A 27,122-nucleotide genomic window follows, 5' to 3' on the forward strand; every position below is an offset into this window, starting at 1 on the left:
CAGCGTTAACCACGTGATGAGGTAGAAAACGGATTCAAGTCACTTGTGCAGGAGTAACACAGCTCTGCTTCCCCCTAGTGGTTCTCAGTGGCATTGCGCATGTTTTTGAGGATATCCGCTTTAAACATTTTATAAAACATCGCCACGTTCATGGTGGAGATGAGACTCAGGCCGGCGGCCCCCATCATCAGGACATAACGAGGAATGTGTTCACTGTGACGGGCCAGCCAGCGGCTCATCCAGCCCAGCGTGCAGGCACGAAACACCAGAAACCTGCAGATGAAACAGAAGAAACAAGCTGACAGATACCAGTCTACACTAAAGTCACCATGCAAGGCCCAGATAGTGAAAGCTTGGGATTCAGTATCTTGCACAGTATCTGAGATATTGATGTGGGAGCAGCTGGGATAAAACTGGCACATCTGTGATTATTGGACAACAGTTTCAGGCAGATAAACACAAAACAGGCCTTTCAGGAAACAGATTAAAGAAGTAAAAGTAGAGCGCAGATGGTTTCCTGGAGGCCTCACAACTTTAAGCTCAACAATTCTGGTTACACAACCAATTATTAGGTTTCGGGGGAATTAGCTTTTTCCTCTCCTTAATAAAATGAAGCCATCATTAAAAAAAATTAACGAGGCTTTACTCAGGCTAAGTTTGCATAATATTAACATTTATTTGATGTAACATATTCAAAAATGCTTCAAAATGCTTTTAAAAAGGTGCTTTATGATCTTTTCCCACCTCGCATAAAAAGATCATTTCTTCCTGCTAAAAAGAATTCCTGAACCACCTACGTTCCCACGTTGAGCCAGCTGGTGATGCTGTAGGCGAGAGAGGGCTGAGGGGCGGTGAGTTCAGTGCCTGGCTTGTTCCTCCGTCCTGAGAGGATGAGGAGCTGTCTGAGATGAAGGAAAACAGAGTTGATCTCTACCAGCAGAGACACCGCTGCAAAACCCAGATAGAGGCGGGACGTCACAGCCAAACCGAAGCATGAGATCACCTGAGAGAAATGTTAAAACAGCACATGCAAAGAGACAGCAATACAACACTTTATTTACACGTTAATCATGCAAAAATCACAAGTTTTAATCATGGAAAATGTGAATTAGCTAATTTCAGACCACCCAGAAATGAATGTCAGTAAGTGATATATAGAAACCTGCTGGACCATGATTATTAAAGGCTTTATAGCCTTTAATAATTATGAATTTTTATGAATGAATTTTTACACACCATCATTAGTATTTGGAGGATGAATTTCAGGTTGTCAAGCTCCACACGTCCCCTGAGATCAGCTGATCTGTGCCAGCACACACCAGCTGATGGCTCTGCTGATTGATCTCATAATTATCAGTTTTATATTGGCTGTTATTGATGCGTGCTGAGAGGCGACGCTGCTGCCCTCCCACTATTGAAAATAATACCGCAGGAAATAACAGAATGACAACAGAAGAGAGTTTAAAATGTTAATAAATCGCTGTAAATAAAGTTTGGTAAAAGAGTTATGTAACTAAACATTCTGTGAGATTTTTTTTTTTGCATGAATTTAATGAATTAAGTATCTGGATAAATTAAAAACAAGCCAAACTTGATGAAGGAGAATATACTGTTGGGTAACCTCAGGAATGTGGTGACCCACTCTGAGAAAACTGGACGCAAACATATAAAACTTGAACCTTGAACTTTGATCAGAAAGGCTTGTGCAGGATTAACTGTTCGCCACGTAAAAATAAATAACTCGTTGTGTCTTTGGATAAAGTAGAACCTGCATAGAGATACTTAGCAGCACAGTCAGGAGCAAACGCACCATGACACAACATGTGCTGCCTGAAAGCAGGTCTGCTGTATGCGCTGACAGTAAAATCACAGCATAGAGCAGCACGACTGAGGTTTCGCTCACTGACCTCGTCGTTATCACCCAGATATGGGATGAGTGCTATCACCAGACTGACTCAACTTTGTGCTTGTGTTCTTAGATTACACACTCAGGAGATGAAACAGTACTCAGATCCCGTATTTTAAATGGATGACAGAAATTAAGCTTATGTGAAAGTTCAATAAGGAAGATCTGTAATCACTCATCTGCCTGCTTTCCTGGCTCTTCGGCTGCTAGTCTGTTCATTTCATTACTGCCACTTTCCCCTGCTGTCAATCTCAATACTGACATCGTTATATTCTTCATTACTACTTTCTTCTTGCCTGGCTTCTTTGAGGCGATCAGCCTCCACTCTGCGTTGTTTAAATCTGTGATCTCTTTTCAGACTCATCTCTCATCTTCACTTCACTGAACTCAGGTTTCATCTTCACCCCCACCAGCATCTCAACTCCGCAGGGTCTTGTCCAAAAAATCCTATCAAATCCTATCCTGTGAATAGCTGCATCACTCTACCTCCATATTCAAAAATGTAAAAAACAAAACAAAAAGCAGCTCATTATGATCTCTTATGAGGTCATAATTTTCACTTACATTTGTAAGGACAAGAGAGAAGTATCTTAAGTATCTTATTAACTGAGATAGATGGATTATTATTCCCTGTTTTTGTGTAAAATAAACTGATGTGTTCCCGTTACAAAAAGTGTATGTTGGTTCATGTTTTCACACTGTGTTAGCAAAAACACACCCAAGCATTAGACCCACAAAGGTCATTACCAAAGAGTGGTGGAGGAGTAGCTCCCAGGACTGTTTGAAGGGCTGGTTCAAGGCCATGTCTAGGAAGTCGTGGATAAAATACCCTGGAGGAGAGGTAGAAATATGCGTGCAGGCTAATGTATTTAAACAATGCTAAAGTATTAAACTGCTATCAAGTTATTTTTTGAAATTCAATGTATACACATTTGCATGTGTGTGTGTGTGCGTGTGTTTGTGTGGGCATCACCTGTGGATAAAGACTGTGGGAGTGCAGGGAGCAAAAGGAGATCAGGTCCTCCATCATCTGAGGGTGACGGTAAAAGCTGCAGGGCGAGAGAGCCCACAGGAAGAGTGAATATCACACGAGTAGAAAACAAACGTCCACACTACCCTGACTGCTGCGCGCCTCTACGAACCATAAAACAGCCCCCGCTCCTGTCAGGCAGCTGTGAGCTAACGACGTGCTGACATTCCTCCATTTCCAGGCTTTCCTCTGTGCCGGCTGCGGTGTTGGCAGGACTCTGATGACTGCATTGAGCAGTTTGAAAGAGCCGGCAGAGCCTCCAGTGAGAAGAAGTGTTGATTTCAAATCCATAACAATAGTTGAGCGGAGTTCACCTCACGCATGTCCAGTGCATACCTCAGTGGAAACACGCTTCATGAAAAGAGAGCATGAGACGCTTGTGTCACTGTGAGGTCACTGTTATATATCATATATTGTTTCTAGTCTCTGCCCTCTAACGCACATCACGCACACCAAGTGATAAACTCATAGCTGATAGTAAAGGGCCGTGGACACATAATGGTACGATTGCCTCTCAAGGACAACAACCCTGGCTTTCATAACTCACTTTCGCTTCATCTTTATGACATCTTTTCAGCAGTACTGTTAGGTCTGCTGAACAGTTCAGCAGCTCTACTAGCCCCACACACATATGTACACACACGCCAAGTTTTCCAACAACTGTGATCTCAACAATGTTAAAAAAAGAAACGTTTTGTGAAAGCCGAGTTGATGGCAAACTTGATGTTTGCACCGGATGTTCTTAATGAAATTCCTTGTGGCACATAGACGTGCAGCCTCATGTGTGAATGTGACCACAGTGCCTGACTTCAGTGTTTCTGCTTTAGAGTGAATTATAACCACCTGTGGTTGAGTAAGTGTTGCTTTGTCGCCCCTCCATTCAGCGTTCAGCCTCGTCAGCCTTTCTCTGTGCTGCCGTTGTAAAAAAACAAAAGAGCAGGGTCTCCTTTCTCTGCGACAATACGGCGGCTGAACATGAGCCGCCACAGTGCCCAAACTCTCCGCTCACTGCCTCACCGAAGACACTTTCCAGGGTGATTAGAGCCAAATCATCTACTTTTCACTGGACCAACTGGGATGCAGGTTGGGGATGGACTGGTTTCCTTGGAAATGGACTCCCATTGTTCATCTGCTGAGAGGAAAGCAAAGTGACGCAGGACTCAAATTGTTCCCACCTGAGCGTCTGAATAACCTTTAATGTCCCTGGGGTTCGCCTTGGTGTCTGCGAGCTCTTACAGCTGAATCACAGAGATGTCGACCAAGCCGTGTGAGTAGCCTCAGCAGAGTGGTGTCTGAAAGTAAACTGATGATCATTCATTTGATGACTCATTTATTTATTTATAATGTGTTTGGGCAGCCCGCGGAGAGCTCACGGACTCTGATTCAGAGAACCCATCAGAGGAGCTGACAGAGGTGGTTTGTCTGGAGTCAGACCTGCAGGATGGACAGTAAGGAGGGGATGGGGAACCTGCAAACATATGCCTTTGTGTTTTAACCACATAAACAGTTATTGCTATAAATTTTAAACTGGTCTCAGTGTGACATCTAAAACACTTGAATGATTTATAGCAGGGATGTCAAACAAAAGGGACAGGGACCAGAAACGGCCCGGCAAAGAGTCCAATCTATTTCGTTTTTGTTGTTGTTTTTTGTCCTCACAAAAATGGTTAATTTCTGTGAATAAACCCTTTTTTCTATTATTACTGGTCAGTCTGAGAAATTAGACTTTTTTTTTGTTATTTTCCACATTTATTTCTTACAATTTAAGCTCAAAGAGTCTTGCTCAGAGATTTCTTTCTTTGCTAAAGCAACATTTCTTGGCCTCTCTTTTTCTTAAATTAAGACATCTCATAACCTTCTTTTCTTTGACAGAAAGGGGAATTTTCCTTGGGGCTGAGCTGTATGTACCTCACAGTGTAAAACGCATTTGACCACAAAACCCCCTTTATTTAGATTATTTAGACACTCTGTGGGGTCTAAATGACAGTGGGGGTCCCAGTAGATGAAAGCTCCGGAGTGAATATATGTCTGTGCCATCTGGTCAAAACTGTAGATCAGACAGTGAATACCAGCCTCATAAACACGAGCCAGAGACACTGGGGCTATTGAACCTGTCTAAAACCCAACAATACTACGACAGTTTTAGTGAAAATACTACCAGGAGGCCTTGTCATTGATTGTACCCCGTCAAAAACTCCCCAAGGTTGCAGTTTTATCAAAAAATACAGCCTCTGCGGGAACAGGGGAGGGGTAAGGCATCAACAAAGTGAGTACAGTTTATAAGGAGGATAACACGACCACCTTGTCTCTGGCTGAACTGAAGCTCTGGTTTTCAGACTTTTTCTGGCACACCACACTTCAGAATCAGCAAAAGGTTGATGGCCCACAGACTACAGTTTTCATCGGGCACTTTTTTTTTAAAATAAAAAAGCCCAAAGTATTCAAAAAATATTTACGCCCAAAATGGTAACTTTATGTAATTTGATTACATGTAAATTTTTGTGCATAATTTTGTTGTATAAATTCAATCTAAAACATTACATTTAATCTAATCTGGTCAACTAACTTACTTGATAGGTGTGCATTCAGTTTATACCCATTAATGATGAATTATTTTAATACATAAACCTTTGATTTTATACATTTCAGGTGCATTTTACTTAAAAAAATATTTTTTTCAGTCCAGATAAAGCCATCCCTGCAGACACGACGCTTCCACGGCTGGAGGAAAAGACCAAGTTGAAGTGTTAAACAAGCTTAGATGTACAAACAATGAAATTTATCTTATTCTAAAAAATTAAAAACCTCTCTGTGTGTGTGTGTGTGTGTGTGTGTGTGTCTGTTATCTCAGGATGATGGAAGTTGAAGTCGGACATCACGGTGTGCTGCTGACGCGCAGTGGGGGTAAATACAGCGCCATTGGGAACCAGTGTACACACTACGGCGCTCCACTTAGCAAAGGTATGAAGACAGGAAGTCTGAAGAGGAATTTCTGTGACATAGATGTATTTCAGTCTTGAGTCAAGTCTGGGTGCTTGTGTGGGCAGAAAAGTGTCATTTAAGGAAATTTATCTTGTCTGTGCACACTGTAAGGTATCAGACTGGTCTGAGCTTCATATGTGTTTCTTATGTTTTAATAATTTGTCTTCATCTTGTATTTTTCTTGTGCGCATCTTTGTGTGTTCAGGTTTTATTTCGGGGAACAGAGTGCGCTGCCCGTGGCACGGCTCCTGTTTCAATGTCCACACAGGCGATCTCGAGGAATACCCCGGCATCGACTGTCTACCTTGCCACAAAGTATGAACCGGAGAGACAGATTGATACAAAGCTTATGAGCACATTTGCTGTTGTTTAAATGTTTTTATTTTCGCTTTTGAAGGTCCATATTCAAAACAGCAAAGTGTATGTGTCCATAAATAAAAAGGTAAGTAGGTTACCTTTTCTGTTTTAGTAATATGAGGCCATTTTAATCTCCTGGTATCGATCTCTTCAGCGAGGAAAGAAGGCCATACACAACTAATTCTGAAAACCTTTGTCACTGAACACAGCTCCCCGCTGCATTCATGAACACTAGTTAAAACCCAGCTACAGGAAAGAGAGGCTGAAATTATTGCCAGGGAGTAACTGTTGGAGGGAGAACCTGGATTTTTATGGTGGAGGCGATAAACACCAGTTGATGACCTGACTTCAACATAGCAGACTCCTGGTACTTCTGCAACCCAAATCTGTGACCCACTGAAACAGTTAGCACATTACAAAACTTAACAAAAGAGGACCTTTGCAGTTGAAAACACAGATTAATCAAAAATGGGGAGCATATTGCTTTAAAAACTAAAACAGTTGGGCCCCAAACACTTATCATTTTGTTGTTTTTAAAAAAATAGGATGCTACAGAGTGGAATTTCCCTGCTTTTCTTAAGTGTGACGTGTCAATAAATTCATACTGAGCACATTTTCCCCTTAAAAATCATTAAAATATCAAGTTTTATCTTTTTAGTTCATCACTGACACAAACTCTTATGCTTTATTTTGATTCACATTTTTGTAAACTGGTTTGTAGCTGAAAGTTGCAGTGAACAAATGCACTGAAGGGCTGTCTCATGTGACTGGCTGATTTGATTTGAACCTAAGAAAGCAACCGTGAGTGTATTTTTAGGCAACTGAAATAATTTTCTGTTTGTAAATATCACTGTTGGTACCTACTGATGACCTGACCACGTGTTTGATCCATGATTCAGACTCTCAGGCAGGAGAAAAGGATAAAGCGTATGGGCACTGCAGTCCCAGGAGTTACTCACACTGTTCTGCTGCTGGGAGGAGGTGAGTGTGGACCAATATGTGTGTGTGGTTGTGTGGCTTCAATAGGGCACTTAACTGGCATCTTCCACCATGTCCTCTCAACAAATAAGTAAATGTAACAATTTTGCCTTGGGATTTGAGTAAATGTGTCAGGAAAATGAGCCGCTTCTCTGATCCTGCAAAAAAAGTACATGTATGCTGTACATGGATACGTGCAGGTATTAGACTGCGTTGCCTCTGATTTGCTTCCTTTGCGTGTGTGTGTGTGTTGTTTTGTGTAAGTGTAGGAGCCGCTTCACTCAGTTGTGCTGAGACGCTGCGGCAGGAAAACTTTGGTGGCAGGATCATCATGGTGACCAGAGAAGACCTCCTACCTTACGACAAAACACGTCTGAGCAAGGTTCAGCACAGCGAATAACTCGACACAAACACATGAAAGTCTCTATGAATTTTCTTCACTTCACTGGAGTTTCGCTGATTTCACAGGTGATGAACGTGGAGAGCGACAGCATCCTGATGAGGAGGATGGAGTTTTTCCATCAGTATGACATAGAGGTGTGGCTCAGGAAAGAAGTGAGTACTTCCTGTATGACAACATCCTGCATGTGCTTGCATCTGTGTTTTATCTCATAGACATTGTGACCTTGAGGTAAATCTTCATCCGGACAGCAACACATGTGGGAATGACTTGCTATCTATGTGATTGAGTCATGCTTTGAAACTGGTTGCTGATGTGTTTGCAGGCGCTTTCCATGGACACAGACAAGAAGACGGTCACATTTGATGATGGTTCAGTCCAGAGCTACGACCAACTCCTCATTTCAACTGGCTGCAGGTACAGACAACCTCACAAATATGTGTACAAACACATACTTGGCTCCAGCACAAACACCTTCTCTGGCCTCAGGCAGGCATCAATTATTCCCCAACTAAAATATTATTGTTAGTGTCCTCTCAGTTTTATTATATATTTTTAAGTCTGCACATTTGATGGAAAAGTTTAAATAAGAAAAATATTATAATTCACTTTTACGATAAAACTAAGGAGACTTTATTAAGCTGAGTCTCAGAGTAACACCACCTTTTCTGAAAAAGCTGGGTTGCTGCATAAAAGGTACCTAAAACAGCATGCAGAGGTCGGCAAATCTCATAAACCCACAGTAGAAGATAGAAAACACATCAAAAGTTTAAAACGAGAAAATTTACCGCTTTGAGATATAATTAGTCGTTTCAAAAAATCTGTGAAAGGATCATGGAGCATCCACTTTACTTTACAACAGAGTGAGTTGCTTCTGATCCCTGTCCTTTAGAGCAAAGGGTCTGGATGTTCCTGGCATGAACTTGGGGAATATCAAGATGTTGGAGACGCCAGAGGACGCCCGGCAAATCCACGCAGCCTGTACGGGCTCCGATGTTGTCCTCGTGGGAACCTCATTTGTTGGTACTGATTACTATGGTTTAGAGCTGGGCGATAGAACGATAACTATATGTATTGCGAAATAACTTTTTCTCGATAGAAAAGTTAAACTATTGTGATAGGCCTCATCTCTCTTGTCCTCTTAAAAAAAAAAAGAGGAACAGCCAATCCAAATTAACTAGCGCAGAGCCGAACCAATCACAGCCGCAGCGTCACGTCACGTGACTTGTTACGTACAGCACAAGTGCCAAGCCGCACATGTGTATTTGTTTTGGAAAGCAGCCAGCTGCCGTACCGCCCGGGTAATGGAGGAAATGAGTGTGCTGACTAGAGAAAAATCAACCGAGAGCGTGACCGAAGGTTACCGAAGAGAAAACAGATGATGGTTCCAATGCAGGTGTTCTGGGAATCCATCCTACCTGACAAACCATCCTACCTGTTGTTTCTACGCATGCGCACAACACGAAATTCAGTGGCGTCCTACCTTTGTGAATATAAGCTAGAAGCATAATTTTACAGCTAGAATTCAGTGGCAAATCATCTTACCTTTGTTAATAAGAGCTAGAAACATACTCTGACGGGTATAAATACGTGTCAAACCATGCTACCTTTCTGAATGTGACCTACAAGCATACTTTAATGGGTAAAATGAAGTGGCAAACCATCCTGGCTTTATGAATGTGAGCTACAAGCATACTCTGATAGGCAAAGTTAAGTGGCAAACTGTCATACCTACTTACATTTGTGCTGGAATTACTATGACAGCAGAAATGTGCATAAACTACTTACGGTAGGACGTTTTGCCAAAGTAGGACGTTTTGTCAGAACACCGGAGAGATTGTTGTACGGAAGAGCCATAGAAGTTCCGTAGTGTGACGGTATTTCGGCTATTTCAAGTCTGACAAAAAACAGAGTAGCGCGCACTGTTAATTGTGCCGAAAGCAAGTCTGGAAATACAATAAACCGGTGCATGCTCAATCTCTGACTGGAAGCTCTAATTCGTCATTCGGCTTTTGTCAGACTAAAGTAACTGTTAAAACTGTTTGAAAAGCTCAGCTATACAACAAGGAGAGATTGAGAATTTCCTTTTAGTTCTCAGTTTATTTGATATTGACAAAAGTTAGTCAGTTTTGTCTGTTCTTCTGTAAAACAAACTAAGATTTATTTTTAGAATTAATATTTTGTTTCTAAGTGGAATTGACAATTTAGTCGTCTGTTTCGTTTGTTCTATTTTGAAACTTAAACGCTTTAGCGGCTGCCTTTTGTGTAGTTTGCAATATTTGCCTTTATTTATCTGAAAAAGTCTCATGTTCCTTAAGTACATCTACCCTGTTGAACTTACTATGGGAAATAAATATTTAAATCAAAACAAGCTGCTGATTATTTCACATTTTACTTGTGAGCAACGGCACATTTAAATCTTACAAATATAGTTATTTGGCTTATATCGTGATATATATCGTTATCGCCTGAAATGAAAAAAACATATCGTGATATGAAAAATTCTTATATCGCCCAGCTCTACTATAGTTACTATGTGCACATTTGTATTGCCTGGATTTGTGTAGAAAACAAAGCTAGTGGAATTATATGCTTTAACTGTGAAAACTTCCTTTTTTCCTTTCTTCCCTATTTTTATATAGACCCAAAAGCCTACAAAAGAGAGGAAAATAAAAAATTTAGTTTACAGCATCAACATCTTTTAGCTTTATTTTTCTCTTTTTTTCTTTGTCTTTTTGTTCGCATCATATGTCAAATATTAAGTAAAATATATTATTCACACTGATATTCGCTCCAGCACCTACAATTACATGTTGCTTTCAGGCATGGAGGTGGCATCTTACTTGACAGACAAAGCCTCCAGTATCACAGTGATAGGCAGCAGTGAAATGCCGTACCAAAATACATTAGGTCCTGAAATCGGCAAACTCACCATGACGGTAAGAAAGATGAAGAGATTGAGATGTACGTGTTATTCCCTGACAGTAGTTCATCTCCAGCTTACCTGTTTGTTGTTCACTCTTGTTTCTGTAGATGCTGATTGAGAGAAATGTGAAATTCTACATGAATGATAGCGTGACAGAGATCCGAGGTGTGAATGGCAAGGTAAAGTGAGGAGATAAACTTCATTCCAGTGTCACGATTTGCACTGGCAGAACATGTGGATGGAGAAAGAGGACCCAAATGCAGACACTTGGAACAAAACTATAATATAACAAAAGGCGAGCCGTTTATTTGAGGTTGGGAAAAGGTACAAAACAAAAGGCAGATGCACACTGAGGCGAAACTAGAACTAAACTGGGAAAAACTAAATGCTAAACACAACAGACAAAGAACAAAACCTTGAACATGACAAAAACCTGGAAACATGGAGGCATGACGAGAACTCAACAGATGACCTGACAAGGAATCAATGAAAACACACAAAATGCACACTGGAGGTGATCAGGGGAAGTGGAAACACATGGGTGACAGCTGATTAGAATAAACATATTGATGCCACAGGGGAAGTGAAACTAAACACAACGAACACGGGACACCAAACCTCTTCAAAATAAAACGAGAAACATAATGAGATGCAGACATGAAACGCATGAAGAGCGACGGAAACTTAAACAGAGGCATGAAGACACAAGGGAAATCTAATAAACAATGAACTATAACAGGGCATCATAGGCAAAAAAGAAATGAACTTAGATAAGCTAATGAACTTAAACATAAACCATAAACATCAAAATATATTAAGACTCAAAAGGCTGGGTCAAATGGCCCAGGATTGTGACGCCTAGTTTTAGATAAGAATATCAGCAGTTTTATCTTCAGTAATGAAAAAAAAAATACTAACACTGAGTTCTTCCTGTCACATTCTGTTTTATTCCTCAAGGTGAAGGAGGTTGTGCTGAAAAGTGGAAAAGTTATCCCAGCTGAAGTTTTGATTGTAGGTATTGGTAAGTGGAAACATATCAGAGTCTTTTATGAGTCTTTTATTAAGCAACACAGAATTCTTGAAAGCTTTTATAATCAGAATCAGAATCAGAATCAGAATACTTTATTAATCCCGAAGGAATATATGTATATATTCACTTAAATTACTGTTGCCAGCATATTGTAAATATGTCTGATGTTAATGTTAAATGACTTGTTGAAATTGTATACAAATAACTGAGTGAAATGACCTGATTAACTGCTCCTATTTTTCCTCCATTAGGCACCATGCCGAACTCAGAGTACCTAAAGGACAGTAAAATACAGATGACCTCAAAAAACTTTGTAAAGGTCGACAAGGTCAGCGGTTCACCCGATTATCTACAGCACATAAGCCTGACTTGTACTTTTTCCCCAAACTTGTGCTTTGGAACATTGATCATCAGTTCTCTGTATGTATCCCTCCTGCAGTACATGCACACCAATGTCCCCGATGTCTTCTGTGGTGGTGATCTGGCCATGTTCCCACTGGCCATTGCTAAAAACAGGATGGTTAACATTGGACACTGGCAGATGGCACAAGCACAGGGTGAAGCAGGAAACATATAGACTTAACTGGAAAGTTTCACAAAGAGACTTTGATGCACAAAATCAATGTTTGACATTTACCATGGGAAGCACAAAAGCTGTTAAAATGTCATCTATGGGAAGCGGGACTAAATTCACGAGAATTCTGGGTCAATTTATATTACTTAAAGCTCCAAAACTGACATCAACACTGTCAACCTTACCTTTGCTCTCTCCTTCAGGCTGGAGTGTTTACTAAGCATTCTGATGAATACAAACAATAACAAATTAAATATCAATTTGCATATATACATTTTAATTTGTATAATTTTTGCTATTGCTTAAAAATTTATGGTGCTATTGATTCATGGTCTCAAAAACTCATGTATAAAATATGATACACTGGGTGTTACAGGGTAAAATCCCATATATGTCATTTACATGTTAAACTTTTTTGTGTGTGTGTTAAGGGAGAATAGTAGCTCTGAACATGCTAAACAAAACAACTGAACTGAACTCAGTCCCTTTCTACTGGACTGTCCTTGTGGGTAAGACCATCCGATACACAGGTGGGTATACACACACACGTAAATATTTACTGGCACACAAAAAATCAGGTGTCTTATTATCATTATTCATGTGAAGTTATTACATCTTTCTTTTCAGTCTTTGCCATCCAAACTGTTTATTTTACTGCCTGAAAACACTGTAGATAAACCCTCTGTGATAGATTTCATATGTTTCTGCATGCCATTGTTGAATGTTTGCTTTGGCTGTGTGCAGGCTATGGGGAGGGATACACTGAGCTCGTGATAAAAGGACAGTTTGAGGACAGGAAGTTCCTCGCATTGTACATTAAGTAAGTTGTTGTTAAAACTGTATTCAACTGTGATAGAAAAAATGTAACCATTAAATAAATACCCAGATGTGTATGTTTGGAATGTTTTTTTCCCTGTAGGGATGAGGAGGTCATAGCAGCAGCTGGCCTGAACTTTGATCCAGCAGTGTCGGCAGTAGCTGAGAGACTCGCAACAGGAAAAGTCATCACAAAAGACGAGGCCCAGTATGTAAAATCGTTCAGTTTGTTTTACACTTTGTTTCTATATTCCCATCTTCTGATTATTTTAGTCAAACTGAATCTGAACAATATGACTCCAGAGAGACAATGTAGAGAGATTTATTTTTGTGAAAAATGAGCCATGTTTCTTACCTAGAGGTTGGTGGAGTCCAAAAAAAGATCTAACAGAGTTTCATTGTTTAAGTTAGACACCACAGGTGGTCAGGAACATGACTTCAAAGCTGTTTTGAGACATGATGTCCAGACATTGTTCGGATAATCAAGCCATTGCCTTGTTTCAAGCTGGCCTTTATTACACGTAGCATTCAAAAGAGATTCAGACAAGTTCTAACTAAACAAATACTTTTGTCTCTGGTGATGCCTGGGATCTGGGTAGAACATGAATGCTTCTCACATGGGCTCAATCAAACTTTTCATAGGCTTTGTAAAAATCTCAGATCACTAAAATTTGAAAACAGTTTTTCATGGCATCATTAGAGACGTCCCTGCATAGGTCAGTGTCTTTTTTGCCCATGATATCATCTTGTTTTGAAACCAAACATGATGAATGAGGTGCATTTCTGACTAAGAAATATGGAACACACTTGTTAGCTAGGAGCATCTTAATTTCAAAATACAGCATATCCTGTTTAACACTCAGAAAAAATGTTTCCTGAGACCCTGCTACTTCTAGCAGCAGTTACATCATCAATAAACAGATGATCTGGCAGCCATACATGCCCATGCCCTAACGCTGTCACCATGTTTCAAGTTAATCTTGGTTTCATCTGTCCAAACATTATATTAGAGCTGCATCTTCTCTTTGCATGTTTTCTGGTAAAGTCTGATCTGACCTGCTTGTTGCAAACGCGCTGTGTTTCCATTCTTGAAGGCATCTCTTGATTGTTGACCATAACAATGATACCTCCTGAAGAGTATTCTTGACTTTTAAATGCTGAATGTTGTGAAGTTGCTTTACATAGCCTCCATCATCCTGCACTTACAGTTTTAAGAATGAGCTAGAATGGTCATTCAGCCACTCCTAATTTTTTTTTGGTTTTTCAATCTAATGATGACTCACTCGCTCACTTGCTTTGGTATCTCTCTGGACCTCATATTGGGACTTCCAGGAAGACGTTGTTTCTGCTTAATTTCTGAATGAATAGCAAGAGAACAGACCTTCAAGGTCATATAAGCACCTGACAGTCATCTGTCCAATTAACTTTCTGAAAAAAAGGGAGCTTTGTATAAAAAAGGTTTTAAAAATGGATGTATCTATTGCAATACTTTTGTTAAACATCTTGAATTAAAGCTGAAAGTCAGCACATCGCATGGTGATTGATTTAAAATTCACCGTGCTGGTGAATGGAGGCAGAATTACACAAGATAAGTGGAAATCTACATAAAAGCATTTTTTGAAATATTTTTTCTCTCTCTGACAGATCAGACGACCTGAGCTGGCTGCAGCTGTCCTGATATTCAGCTCCTTACACTCGTCTGTCCAATGTTCGTTCCTCCGTATGTCTCTTCTTCAGCACGGCTCACAAAAAGGACCAGGGGGAGTTTGGAAATGTGGATTGAAACTTTTCAGTCGGAAGAGACAAACTTCACTTGCGGAGGGAAGGAGCACCAAACACAGTGAAAGCTGCAGTAACAGCTCAGCATCTAATATGGGCTGTGTGGAAGTGCATACCATGCATTCAGTGCTCATGTGAGGGGGAGTCCAAATGTCAACAACAGATACCTCAAAAAGATGCAGCTTATAGGTCTTCTTTTTTAAATCTAATTTTTTTGTCATTAATTTAACAGATTTTTTATTTTATTTCATGGATTTATGTCTCCAGGAGTGTTTCAGTAACAGTCCAGAGACATCGCTGTTTAAGATGCCTCAGTATGTTCTCTGCTGTTAGTATTTAAAGCTCACTTTTACTTGGATGGGGCAGCTGGAAAAACATAAGTGACCTTAATGCCCACTACATCCGCATTCGTGGTCTGGTCAGTGAGTTGGGGGGGGGGGGGGGGGGGGGGGGGGATTAGGAAAACAGAGGCAGCAGTGTTCAGCTCTTTGAAACAGAGATGCTGAAACAGGCAATGGTAACAAAATACACCAACAGCAAACAATAGGCCTGCAGCAAACAACGAACAAAAGCACTGCACAACAGAAATGCTGCGTTTCTCTCTCTCCCCCCGCCTCAATCGCTCTGCTGCTATCTTTAATTCACACCTCAGCTTTTACTGTTCGCTCTCAGCAGGATGCCTCAGTTCACCCAGGACCTTTCAGGGCCAGATCCAGTTAGTAGTACCAGTAGTGATATTTTAGGTGGTAGTAGGTGGTAATGGCTTTTTTTTCTCTCTGTACTAATGTTGCCTGTCAAAGATTTAGTTTTTTTTTTCTTTGCAAAGGGCAGGCTAAACAGTTTTTTTTATTAGCATTTGAATTGAAACTTGTTGCTTGCCATTTTAATAAAATTGAAGCTCTTATCTTATGTAAGAGAAATAAAAATTGGCTAATTGTGCAAACCTAAATACAATGAAAATCAAGCTCTGGTGATGCAGGGGGAAAATGGCTAATTTTACAGAGAATTATGGATAGAGCAGGTGTATTTCATTGCACAGGAGATGACTGACTCCTGTGATATTCAAGTTACCTCATTTCTGTATGTACAATGCATTTACAGTATAATGCTGTAAATTCACAGGAACCCAGTCACTCTGTAACAACGAGTAATCTATGATATCCTCGGTATAAGAACATTATTAGATTTGTTTTCTTGAGGTGACAAGAAGAAGACACATTGATGAGCATCATCAGCCCTCTTGTTAGTAACAGCGTTGTTATCATTTCAAAGTGATTCTTGATGCCAAGAGTAAGAATAAAAGTGAAGTACTTGTCATTTAAACATTTTTGTCTTGTTTTCAACTTTGAATTAAAAAAAAACTCAGGCATATCAGTTTGGTCTCTGTTGTATTTAGTGACTCATGAGAACATATGATTCACTCAGAGAGGGACTGTTCTGACATCTATTGTCCACCAGTGGTAGTGTTCCTACACAGAGTGGACAGAAACAGGAAGTAATCTGTCCCACTTCATAAATGTACACCTATAATTACACTTAATTCTTTATGCGATTTGAAGGACATTTAAGATGTTGTATGTTACTGCATTTGCTCATCAAACATCTTAGAGACAGTAAACTCCCCCTGACTTCTGCTCCGCGGCTGCTGGGCGAGCCCTCATCTGGGACTCTCCTCAGCTCTTACTGGAATAGTGGCGCGGCTGCCCCTCTGTTGGTCTTCCATGGTCTCTTGTGTTCTGGGGGCCTCTGGATATCTGGAGTTTTGATCTCCTCCATACCCGCTTCACACCCTGGAGGACGGGGCTGTGGCCCCCCCACACTCCCTAGCAGATCATTACATGGAGAAACCTTTGGAATGCAAGCATGCTGATCCACACAGGTATGCACACATGGGTATTCACAGACGCGGACTAAAGCTTTCTTGGCTGCTGCCTCAAAGCACACTGTGCGCTGTCTATCTTGCGTGCTGCACAATATCGTTTATTATTTAGTAAATATTGATATCTATGGCTAGCTAGTTTATTGTGATGGTGCTTTGTTTTCTCTATTATTATGTTGCTCTTTGTTGTTTGCTGTCTCCTCTGTTTGTTTTTTTTGTTTGTTTGTTTTTTTTCTCCATACAGGTGACCCAGGAGTTCTTTTTTTTTTTTTTTCTCTCTCTCTCTTCCCCCCCCTTCTCACCGTCTCTTCTCCCCTTTGGTTTTCTTTCTTTCTCTCCCCCTCTTTCTCTCATTCATTCCCCCTGTCCTATTTATTAAAAAAAAAAAAAAAAAAAAAAAAAATGACAAAGGCTGAACTGAAGCTCTGCCATCACGTAATGTCGCATACTGCTGTTTCTGATGTCATTTAAAAAAAAGGGAAAAAAAAAAAAAAAAAAAAAAAAAAAAGAGACAGTAAAAGATCTATAGCACAAAGAGCCTTAAGCTGCATCCACACATGAAGTGATTTCGAGTTATGTGGTGACCAGAAACCTTTGAAAGCCAATGAAACTTGGTAGCAATTGCAGGTTTTAAGAAACCCCCCCCCCCCCCCCCCCCCCCCCCCCCACTAGTGACACAAAGTGGGCATGTCCCGAGATAAACTTCTATGCAAGCAACGGTGATAGCACAGGGTACCTATGATACACATATGACAGGGTAGTAAAGAACATTAGATCAAGGGTGTCAAACATAAGGCCCGCAGGCCAGGATTAGACCAGCAAAGACTCTAATTTGGCCCACTAGACAACTATAGAACTATAGAAATGTATGTTTTTTGTATGCTAAACGTCTTCACATTGACACAAAGGGGAGTGTCTGGCCCACTTATGGCCAAATTGGTTTGTATGTGATGCAACATGCAAAATCAGTTTGACATCCTTTCATTAGAGGATTGACATATGATAGGGTGGTAAATACATTATAGGGTTACCTAGGCAACCACAACCTGGAACGTCTACTAGTAGCCAAACATCTGTGTCAAAGTGCTGCTTTACAGACAAACTGCTTCCTGTGTGGACGGGGAGACATCATACTATAATTAGTTTATGCATATGTATGGATGTATGTTTGCATGTTCCCTATTTCCTCCTGGGGGAGTGGAGCCATCTTGATGAAACTTTGCATAAACATTGCTTAGGGAACTGCGAGTGCCAGCATCTATTATGCATATACAAACATTTTCCAAAAATCACATATACTGTTAAGAAAAAATTTAATGAACACTTTATATTTAGACTACAGCATCAAGTCAAACTTCTAGAATATTGATCTGTTCAATTAAGTAATTGAAGGGGTTGTTAATATGTTTTAGCTGCTTTGACGAAATTAACAGCAGGTGGGACAACAATGAGACAAGCCCCAAAACAGGAATGATTTTACAGGTGGAAGCCACTAACATTTTTTTCCCTTCTCATCTTTTCTGATTTTTTTTCAGTAGTTTGGCATTCGCATAGCTCATATATGTATGTATATTTGTATGATCTTTATCTGCTGCATGTAGCGTGGTGATTTTCTTGTCTGCATAATTGTGGCTATAAAGTTCAAATGTGATAAACAGACACCCACTGCCATTTATCAGTAAGGGATTTAGTGTTACACAGTTAACAGTTTAGAGGAGCAACAAAGAGAAATAATGAGTTCAGGACTTTGCACATTAAATTGTTGCTCCATCGTGTCACCAACAAGCTTTTTACTGTGTTTACTGTATTGTGCTTAGACTGACAGCAGAGCAGCGCTTTGTTACAGTCACATTGCCACCCCCTCTCTGCTGGACATCTTTCTTTGTGGTTCTCATGCTGTAATGGATCAGCCCCCCTTCACTTCACTGACAGATGTGAGTTGGGTTCATGTTATGTGATCCCGACCGGGTTTTTGCCCTGAAAGATCAACTCAACTTCTTAAGGTGTGCTCAGCAGGAGGCGTTCTTGTCGTGAAAGCTGTGGCATTGTGGTTATGTACTTTGAACCTAAGCATTTCTGTTGGGGCGTTTTAAAGGGTGTTCAGCTGCTCAGTTTCTCTTTGGTCCAGTGTCTTAACAGCACCCTAGGATCTTTACTTTGTGTCTCACACTGCATAAATCTATTTTAAACTGTGAACAAATAAATCCCGAGGCCACTAACAGCATAAGGCTCTCTTTTGCTTCTTTAATTCAGTGTCTGCTCAGCTGCAGTAATGACGCAGCCTCCTGCTGGTCACATTTAGCTGGAACCTTTTTCTCTTTAGGAAAAGTCTGTCTTAAGGCGTCCTGGGTTTCTTTTAACAGAGCCTCTCTGTGTGCAATGTACCGCTGCCGCCTGTTGGCCCTGTACTGCTCCAGTCTCTTTGCCTCAGCCTGGGGATCCTGCAGCACTCCCTCCCACCTCAGGCTGAGAGTCTGAGCTGGGAGAGAGTGCTGCGGGACATTGAGCACTGTCACGTATCCCTGAGCAGTATCTCCGTTTCCATCGCTTTTATGGTTCTCTGTCAGCGTGGCTGGAGAGTCCTTGCGGTGATTTTTCCTCTTTCGTTCTCGTTTCTTCTTAGTGGAGGCTCTGATCTTGGGAACCTGGTCTTGGGACTGACCCCGACTCTGAGGAGGCACAAGGGCCAGCGGCAAGATGTCAGGAGGCAAAGATACAGCCAGAAGTTTCTCTGTAGGGAAGCATTATAAACATGTAGGGAAACTAGCAAACAAAACTGAGGCTTCCTATTACTAATGACTTCCTATGGAGATTAAGGACTTTTGGCTTGGGTTACAGTAGAGAGCTATGATAGGTTAATGAGGAGGCACGGGGTCGATTCTCTAACGACCTATTCAAGTGATTTGAGGGATGAAACATGAGGGTCAGATGTTTTTCCATGCCTTTTCTTTTTTTTTTTCTCTGTAGCATGACCAATAATAAATCAATGCTGTGCTGTGAGAGTTTCAAGAGCTTTTTATTAGGTCACAGTTTATCATTTCAGAATGGTTTCTGTACTAGCTGGTAGCATGGACTCCATCAGAAACATACATTTCATGGTCTGCTTCTAATATCCTTTCAATAACAAAAAATGTGGCACTGTAATTTAATTTCCTCTCCTCTAACGTGCCCTCGAGGCACAAATCTAATTTTCAGTGCTTTTCAGCACGAGGACTTCATTTTTCTAGATTTTGAGGTTGTCTTTGATTCAGAGATAGGCAGGTAGATCCATCACATATTCTTTTCATAAACTTTCAGTGTAGTGATTTTACTAGTTAAGGGAAAACACATAATATTATATATGAATCAGAACTTGAGTTCCACTGATAAAAAAAAAGAGAATAAAATACCTGCATTTTCACAGTTGGAAACAATGCTTTTGTTTCTTTTCTTCTTTGTCTGCATACTGGTGTCTCAGTGCCGATGAGTAGGTCTGCTCACGCCAAACCAACTGATGAACAGGATAAAATTCTTCTTAGATTATTCTTCTTACTCACTGCAGGCAAGAAACCTCGGTGGAAACAAGTAGCCTGTCAGCAGCTGCCCTTCAATCTTATTTATTTAAAACAAATACGTTTTCTACAAACGGGGGGAGATGGGCTAAGTACTGCGAGCTGCAGAGCTACCTTTTGTGCCTCACAATCACGCTACACCGCCAAGTTGCCAAGTGACGCCTCTCCATGGCAACAGGACACACCTTCCCAGAGAAGAATGTCTTCGGGTCTCGTCGACACGTCAAACGAAGTAAGCCGAATTCGAGCTGCACTGTTCGTCTTTGCTCTGTGATCCTGACCGTGCTGCCAGCTGCCAGTGAATCAATCACTTTGACAATGAAGACATTTTAGAAACAGAAGGATGAACCTCATAGACTTTATTTGTTTAGCTGTTTTTATCTGACGCATTAAGTTTGCTGTTGATTTGGGAACCACGAGAAAGTTGATGGGAATCACGGGAAATCATGAGAAAGTTGAAATTGAAAACAAGTCTTATTTTTGTCTTCTGGGGAATACAGTGACTTGCATGAAGCGCGAATAGGAAACCAGTGACAGACAGGTATTCTGTATTTGAAATCGGTACGTTACACACATCATGAATAATGTGATTGTTGCCCAGGGTTAAAGCAGTTGACCCCGACGTGATTTGAACACGCAACCTTCTGATCTGGAGTCAGACGCGCTACCGTTGCGCCACGAGGTCTGTACTGTGCAACAAACAGGTTAAAAAAAAATAAAACACTGAAAGAGCTACTAGCCTCTGGGCAGTGACATAATCTTTAAAAAATAGTTTCTATTTTCAAAATCAAAAGAAAAAAACTTTGTCATTGTGATTATTTAAGTTTATAAAAAGCTGGAAAGTAAAAAAAAAAAGTGTTTTAATCATGTTTAAGGGACTGAATGCCATCTGTAAAACTTTCGTCCTTCACACTCCTGCATGGGGATTTCAAAGCACTTCCACTGCATGCTGTGTGGTATTTTCTAGGGAGTTTCCATCCTTTTCCTGTTCCACAGAGTCGTGATCACCACTGGTTCCTTGTACTGCACACACATCTGCCTTTTCCCGTAATTATTAAGTGTTACATGCACTTTAACCTTCCTATTAATTTCCAAGTAGCTAATTTTGGCCCCCGGGCGCTATGCTTGGTCTGCTCTTAAACGCTAAACGCAGCAGTGCTAAAAATAGACTCAGTGCTGGATTTCAAGCGGGTCTGTCCTGGTTCTGCATTTCCCCCACATATCTGTGATCTTCCAACAAGAACTACAGGAGGAAAAGGGACAAACCATCTGCTGAGTCACAGAGGACACGTAGCATTTATGCATGCAGTGGTGACAAAGTTCAGAGTGAGACGCGATAGAAAGGTTTTTAAAGTCCTCTTTTTCCAAACGACACTGTTGGAACTGTCAAAAATAAAAACACTTTTAAAAAAACAGGATTGCATAAATGAGCAAGCAAAACTGATAAATCATGGGCAAAACAACAAAAGAGATCAAGTTTCCACAGCTAAACACATGAAACACGTGAACCACCTTTGACCCAGAATATTACATTTTCCACTTCTAGGTCATGTGACTGTGTTACATTTCATGCGTTATGACCCATGCCTCTGTCACGTCTTGCGCTGGTGTGCTTACACTCTGGCTGCGGTGGAGGAAGATGTGACTCGCGTGCTTCTCCATCTGGTGCAGACATAATTACACAAACAGATTTTTACATGCAGTAAGTGCACTGGCATCTGCTTGTGAGGCCACTGTCAACAACAGCTCAAGTGCTTTTACAAACATGACAAGTTAGATTTTTTTTGAAGGTGCATTAAATAAATCACAATCCTGTAACAGTAGGTGTTTTACAGATGAGAGTTCATTACTGGTATTCCCCCAGGCACTCTAGACATGTATAGCAGTTTTCAGAGAGCACTTAGATCATTTTATATGCTGAACAGGGTTATTCTGTGTTAAATATATATCTGGGCTGGATTTCTACCTAAAATAATTATTTATGGCATACTCAACACTGGGAGTGGCACAGTAGATTGGCTTTTCTTTGTTTCCAATGCTGATAGCATTTCCCAAAAAATATCTGAGTGGTAGGTCACTATGGTCTTGTAGGAACTCATGAAGAATTTGGGGATTTACAGGGGTCAAAATCATCTTAATACACCTTACTCATATTCTGTGGGAAACGCTGTTCTAAAAATATTCATGAAAAAGGAAGAAGACATTTGAAAGTGGCCTTGTGAGGATTTGCTGCGTGTCCTCAGTGTGTCAGGTGACAGTGAGGAAGCAGCTTTTCAAACTGCACCAACCTTAAAGCTGCAGAGTGACAAGCCCAGGTTCACGGGAGAGAGACAGAAAGAAGCAAGGACTGAGAAGCAGTCACTGCTGCGTGAGCGTCTGTGTGCGTCAGCACTGAGAGGGTAACTAATTCATCTCGACCTGCTGATGTCTCCGGAGGCCTCTTGCAGACTCGTATTAATAGAACAACAGCACAACTTTTGTGCAAATAGTTGTCTGTCAAAAGTGGAATCCTGCTTAATCAGCACTAACACTGAATTGTTCACATTTCGACGGGTCATGATTCCTGTTCTTCCAGAGAGTTAAACTGAGGCAGAAGTGTAGCATAGCTTTTAAATCTTTTTTTTCTCCAATATGAGAATAGTTCCTGCACAACAAGGTTTGTGGATTTATTGGGGTAATCGGGCTTCTGGAAAGAGACGCTGCTTTTAAATGTATTTTTGTTGCATTGAGCAGAACAAGGCATGTGCTCTCCGGTTCCACTATATCCAAGAGAAGACACAAAAACTGGGAATCTCAAACCAACAAAATCTGGGATCAACAGTCCTGCCAGTCAGGGGGGAAGAAAGGTTTTTAGGTAAACTGTAGCTTTAAAACTTTAAACTTATGGTAAGTGCTTATCAAATTATGCTTTTTATAAAAATGTGATAGCATTTCATAACACAGCCCATTAGGAATTAAATGGAATTTCACTGTATTTTGTTCTGAAATTACAGAGCAATGATATTTAACAGTATATTTTACATTACAATAAAAGGGTAGCAATTCAAGTTTTTACAGGAAAGAAAAAAATAGTTAAACTATAGGTAATTTTAAGTCGTGCACAAGTTCTAGGTAATTTGGTGGAAAACCCAAACAACGTTTCTCCATCTGTAAATTTTGCATTATGACGTATTACCCGCTGCCAAGTATTCATAGGTAATTAGTAATTATATTGTTATTTCTAAAAGGGAATTACACCGTTAGTCACAGACCAGAAAAAAACTGCCTGAAGTTTCAATAACTGTCGTGTCGAGTGCAAAAAGAAATGTGATGATTTTGAGCATCAAATGTGAGGACTTCGTCATTTACTGTCCTAATTGGGTCTTTTTGTTTGTAATTAAACACATTAAACAATTAATTCATCATTGCACTATTTCCAATAACCTATTAGCTGCACTGTCATATGGAATCCGCCCACTCAACAAACAGTAGTAAATGCATAAGTAATGATAATCTAATGGAAAGCGTGTCGTGTAATACAGCATGTGTGACAGCATCTATATAGTACTTATGTGCGTGTTTTCTACTTTAGGCAGGGAAATAAAACCTGACGTTTTAACGTGAGTTACTACAAACAGGTCAATCTGCTGTCTCACGGCATGCACTTGTCTTGCGTGTACACGTCAGATCCGTGCAGGTTTTGACGTCCGTTTCTCGTGCAGGCCCACGTCATCACGCTGCCAGCTGATCGGAGTGGGAAGCCGGGTGTGTGTCTCGCCTGGGTGTGTGTGAGAGTGAAAGAGAGAGAGAGAGAGGCAGAGAGACACAGAAAGAGAGAGAAGGTGGGGGGGGCAGGAGTTGTGTAAAAGGGGCTGAAGTCCTGCGCTGTCTTCTCCGCTGCTGCTGCTGCTGTGTGCTCCACACACTTAAACGCTGTCAAACGTTTCCGTAGCGCGGACGCAAATTTTTTCCACAGACAGCGACACACCCAGGCGGACTCCGCCGAGCAGTGGGCGAGGCAGCCTGAACTCCGCCGGACCGTTCAAGACGTGCCGGAGCGGGCAGGAGCGACCCGGCTGCTGTTGGTGGTCAAGGTGGGGCGTATTACTCAGTGTGTGTGTTTCTGCTGGCTGAATGCTTGCTCTTGTCAGCCTGGTTTAGCCTTTGGCGGCTTGATGACCCAGTTTACGTGGAAATGGCAAATGGGGATGCGTCCTTCTCATACTTTATTCAAGTGTAATTCACCCCTGCTGCGGGTTTTCCGCGAATCGGCGTCGTCAGATTGAGGAGGGCATGGATTTGATGTTTTAGGAGTTCTGGTTGTGAAGGCCTGTGTGTGTGTGTGTGTGTGTGTGTGTGTGTGTGTGTGTGTGTGTGTGTGTGTGTGTGAGAGAGAGAGAGAGCGAGAGAGAGAGAGAGCAGGCCCTCTAACACAGGGGAGCTCATAGGATTTATGAGCACCTTAGAAATCTGACATTTGGCCATCCCACCATAAGAACTTAATTTCCATAGGTGGGCAAGAGCTTTCCATTTATTTTATTTATTTACAGCCAGCAGCTGTAATACTGCATAAATGTGCAAATATTATATTAGTCATCTTTAGTCCTACATTAATACAGAAGAGAGCAAAAAAAGCCTCTACAAGCACACAGACAGCCTTAGTGAAAATGTTCAGAGCTGTTTTTTTTTTTTTTTTTTAATTAATATTGATGTTTAACACGTCTGCCATGAGTGTAAAACTAAAGCGCATCCATCCAAATCAAAAGCTGGATTTGGAGGCTACAGCAACATGTCTGCGTTAAAACTTCACATTAAAAAGTGTCAGCACTCAAAGCCTTTTTAAAATCTGCTGAGTTCATAGCAGGCCAAGGAAAAAGCCTGCGCTCAAGTAGGGGATAGGTGAAAACCAGGATAACTGAGGCCGAGTCATTTCTCAGAAATGCAGTGACACCCGCCGTCATCTGGCACAGATGGGAAGATTCTTCAAGTGGAAGATGAGTTTATAAACACGACTTTGTAACTCTGGATGTTTATAAGGAGCAGGATAACATTCTTTAAGCTGCTGACGCAACAAAGCGTATGTAGGCCTTGCTGCCCAGGCCCTCCAGTCTCCTCATCTCATATATATATATATATATATGTATATGTATAGGGTTTCCCTTCAGCCTGCCTCATTTGTATAAAACATCTTAAAAGCAAAGTGCAAATATGCATGGGATAAATGGTTAGAGGGCAAAGCTTGCTGTAGTGTCTGTTACATCGATGGAGCATGTCTTACATAATTGTGCAGCCAGAGTTCAGTGTGCCGGTAGGAATGCGCAATAGACTGTCACGAGCTGCATTTGTGCCATTGCAACCCAGAGTGTGACATAAGCTGCCCTGTCAGTGAGAATCACATGGCAATGACAAGATGTCCGTTAAAAAGCAACTCATCTGTGTTGTTTCCTTTGCATCCAGGCAAAAAAGAAAAGAAAGAAAGGAAAAAAAGCAACCTCCCCCTGTGCTGTGTTGCTGCCTTCATTTGCAGAAGTGAAGCCATCTTGCTCAACTTGGGCTACACCCTTCATTCCTACTGCGTGCCTTGTAAAGGGAGGATGGGGCAAGAAGGGATGTGTTATGTAGGTTCACTAAAGAAAAAAGAAAGAAAAGATCCAGCGCTTTAAAACAAAATGGCACAGACTGCCTGAGGACAGGCTTACAGGCCTCATGCTGCACATTACCATTTCCAGGCAGTGTCATGAATTCAGAGTGGCATTCAGACACTCCTGTTAGCAAATAAAACAGCCTACACTCCTTATTCGTGGTGATCTCAGGGTTAAAGTCAGATAGCCTTTAAAGTCCGGCAAACGGAGATCAGCAGAGTGTAAGAACGGGCCCTCTGCTCTATGAAGAGCGCTGCCAAAGCCACCGCCCTTTCTCTGTCTTTGTCCCCATTCCCAGTCTGAAATGTTCACTCTGTATTACAGACTACAATCTGGGACAGTAAACACTCTCAAGCAGGGCCACACCCACAGCAAAGGAATGCACCTGAATTGATATATGCAACAGATGCATAACGTTTAATTATCCTCCGTTTTCAGTCACTGAGGTGTAGCAGCATTCAAACCCCCGTCGCTGTCTCTCCAAACGTGGAGATAACTGCAGCAAAGTCACAGTCATGATCGAAGTAATCTTATCTCGACCCTGAGCGTAGAGGTCAAAGAAGTAGGCTCAAAGCATGGTAAGAGGTCTCTGTCTGTCTCACCTAGTCTCAACTTTGGACTGTATGTTTTTGTGTTTTCTCTTCCTCACCTTCAGCAAAATGTCCCACCCACATATCATGTAACTTCTCTTCTCTTCTCTTCTCTTCTCTTCTCTTCTCTTCTCTTCTCTTCTCTTCTCTTCTCTTTCTGTTTAGCATAATTGTGGGCTAAAGTCTGATAAGAAAACCTCCTAAAGAGTTAAAATGTCAGCAGTTCCTCGGTTTGTACATGGTTCATTTACACCGTCCTGTTTACAACCATCATTTCTATTTCTCATTTCTATTTCACGTCCTGCCCATTCAACTCCACTGTGTTTTTCCTTTTTCTTATCCCATTTTGCTGTGGCAGAGAATGCACATCGACGGTCCCAGATAAACTCAATCCTTTTTGTATTAGGCTGTTTGTTATCTGTATATAAGCCTGTCTCAAGGCCTTCGACAAAACCCCCCGGTTCTGTCTGCCTCCCTTTCTTGGATGATGCAGCCAGAAATAAAGAGAAGGGGGTGGGGAGGGTCAAACCTGACAGTGAAGCCTCAGCCTGGACAGTCCAGATGTAGATGAGTAGAGAGACAGGCGATGGGTAAGGAACAGAGCGATGGAAAAAAAGGAGTGGAGGAGACTATGCGAGCCCACAGCAGCCAGATGGAATTTCTAACATACGCAGCAGGAATGTCAGGAATGCAGGACAGTCTG

The 27,122-nt window shown here is 41.2% G+C and overlaps 3 protein-coding genes and 1 non-coding gene across 4 annotated transcripts; 1 reads left to right on the forward strand and 3 right to left on the reverse strand.

The window, feature by feature from the left end:
- Positions 1–74: 74 nt before the first annotated feature.
- LOC146624393 (TLC domain-containing protein 2-like) lies at positions 75–3,111 on the reverse strand. Its single transcript, XM_085363884.1, has 5 exons — positions 3,049–3,111; positions 2,880–2,955; positions 2,654–2,736; positions 798–1,003; positions 75–273 (listed from the first exon to the last, which is right to left on the reverse strand). The coding sequence occupies exons 1-5, from the start codon at positions 3,109–3,111 to the stop codon at positions 75–77; spliced, it is 627 nt and encodes a 208-aa protein (XP_085220010.1).
- Positions 3,112–4,187: 1,076 nt separating this feature from the next.
- Positions 4,188–14,677, forward strand: aifm5 (apoptosis inducing factor mitochondria associated 5). The gene is made up of 19 exons (XM_085363885.1): positions 4,188–4,203; positions 4,294–4,384; positions 5,788–5,897; positions 6,124–6,233; positions 6,316–6,360; positions 7,175–7,256; positions 7,523–7,635; positions 7,722–7,808; positions 7,979–8,070; positions 8,546–8,676; positions 10,477–10,592; positions 10,687–10,758; positions 11,537–11,600; positions 11,861–11,937; positions 12,049–12,166; positions 12,615–12,713; positions 12,928–13,003; positions 13,103–13,207; positions 14,644–14,677. Exons 1-19 carry the CDS (start codon positions 4,188–4,190, stop codon positions 14,675–14,677), a joined length of 1,638 nt encoding a protein of 545 aa, XP_085220011.1.
- A 4,229-nt stretch (positions 14,678–18,906) lies between these two features.
- Positions 18,907–20,101, reverse strand: LOC146624395 (uncharacterized). Its single transcript, XM_085363886.1, has 2 exons — positions 20,047–20,101; positions 18,907–19,388 (listed from the first exon to the last, which is right to left on the reverse strand). Exons 1-2 carry the CDS (start codon positions 20,099–20,101, stop codon positions 18,907–18,909), a joined length of 537 nt encoding a protein of 178 aa, XP_085220012.1.
- Positions 20,102–20,821: 720 nt separating this feature from the next.
- On the reverse strand, positions 20,822–20,893 carry trnaw-cca (transfer RNA tryptophan (anticodon CCA)). The gene has a single exon. It is a non-coding gene; the product is annotated as a tRNA-Trp (tRNA).
- Between the last annotated feature and the right edge of the window lie 6,229 nt (positions 20,894–27,122).

The sequence above is a fragment of the Diplotaxodon limnothrissa genome, linkage group LG10 (genome assembly GCF_057381915.1).
Source record: "Diplotaxodon limnothrissa isolate DT_005_m linkage group LG10, D_limnothrissa_male_GT1.1, whole genome shotgun sequence".
NCBI classification, from domain to species: Eukaryota; Metazoa; Chordata; class Actinopteri; order Cichliformes; family Cichlidae; genus Diplotaxodon; species Diplotaxodon limnothrissa.

Bases quoted from the DNA above. Each gene is read 5' to 3' on its own strand.
- LOC146624393 (XM_085363884.1), bottom strand. From the start codon at position 3,111: ATGGAGGAATGTCAGCACGTCGTTAGCTCACAGCTGCCTGACAGGAGC. The intron at 2,956-3,048 runs GTTCGTAGAGGC...CTCGCCCTGCAG, and splicing joins GGAGCGGGGGCTGTTTTATG to CTTTTACCGTCACCCTCAGA. The intron at 1,004-2,653 runs GTAATGACCTTT...CATTTCTCTCAG, and splicing joins TACTCCTCCACCACTCTTTG to GTGATCTCATGCTTCGGTTT.
- LOC146624395 (XM_085363886.1), bottom strand. From the start codon at position 20,101: ATGCAGACAAAGAAGAAAAGAAACAAAAGCATTGTTTCCAACTGTGAA. The intron at 19,389-20,046 runs GTATTTTATTCT...GCTTCCCTACAG, and splicing joins TTCCAACTGTGAAAATGCAG to AGAAACTTCTGGCTGTATCT.
- aifm5 (XM_085363885.1), top strand. The intron at 7,257-7,522 runs GTGAGTGTGGAC...GTGTAAGTGTAG, and splicing joins TGTTCTGCTGCTGGGAGGAG to GAGCCGCTTCACTCAGTTGT. The intron at 13,208-14,643 runs GTATGTAAAATC...TCTCTCTGACAG, and splicing joins ATCACAAAAGACGAGGCCCA to ATCAGACGACCTGAGCTGGC.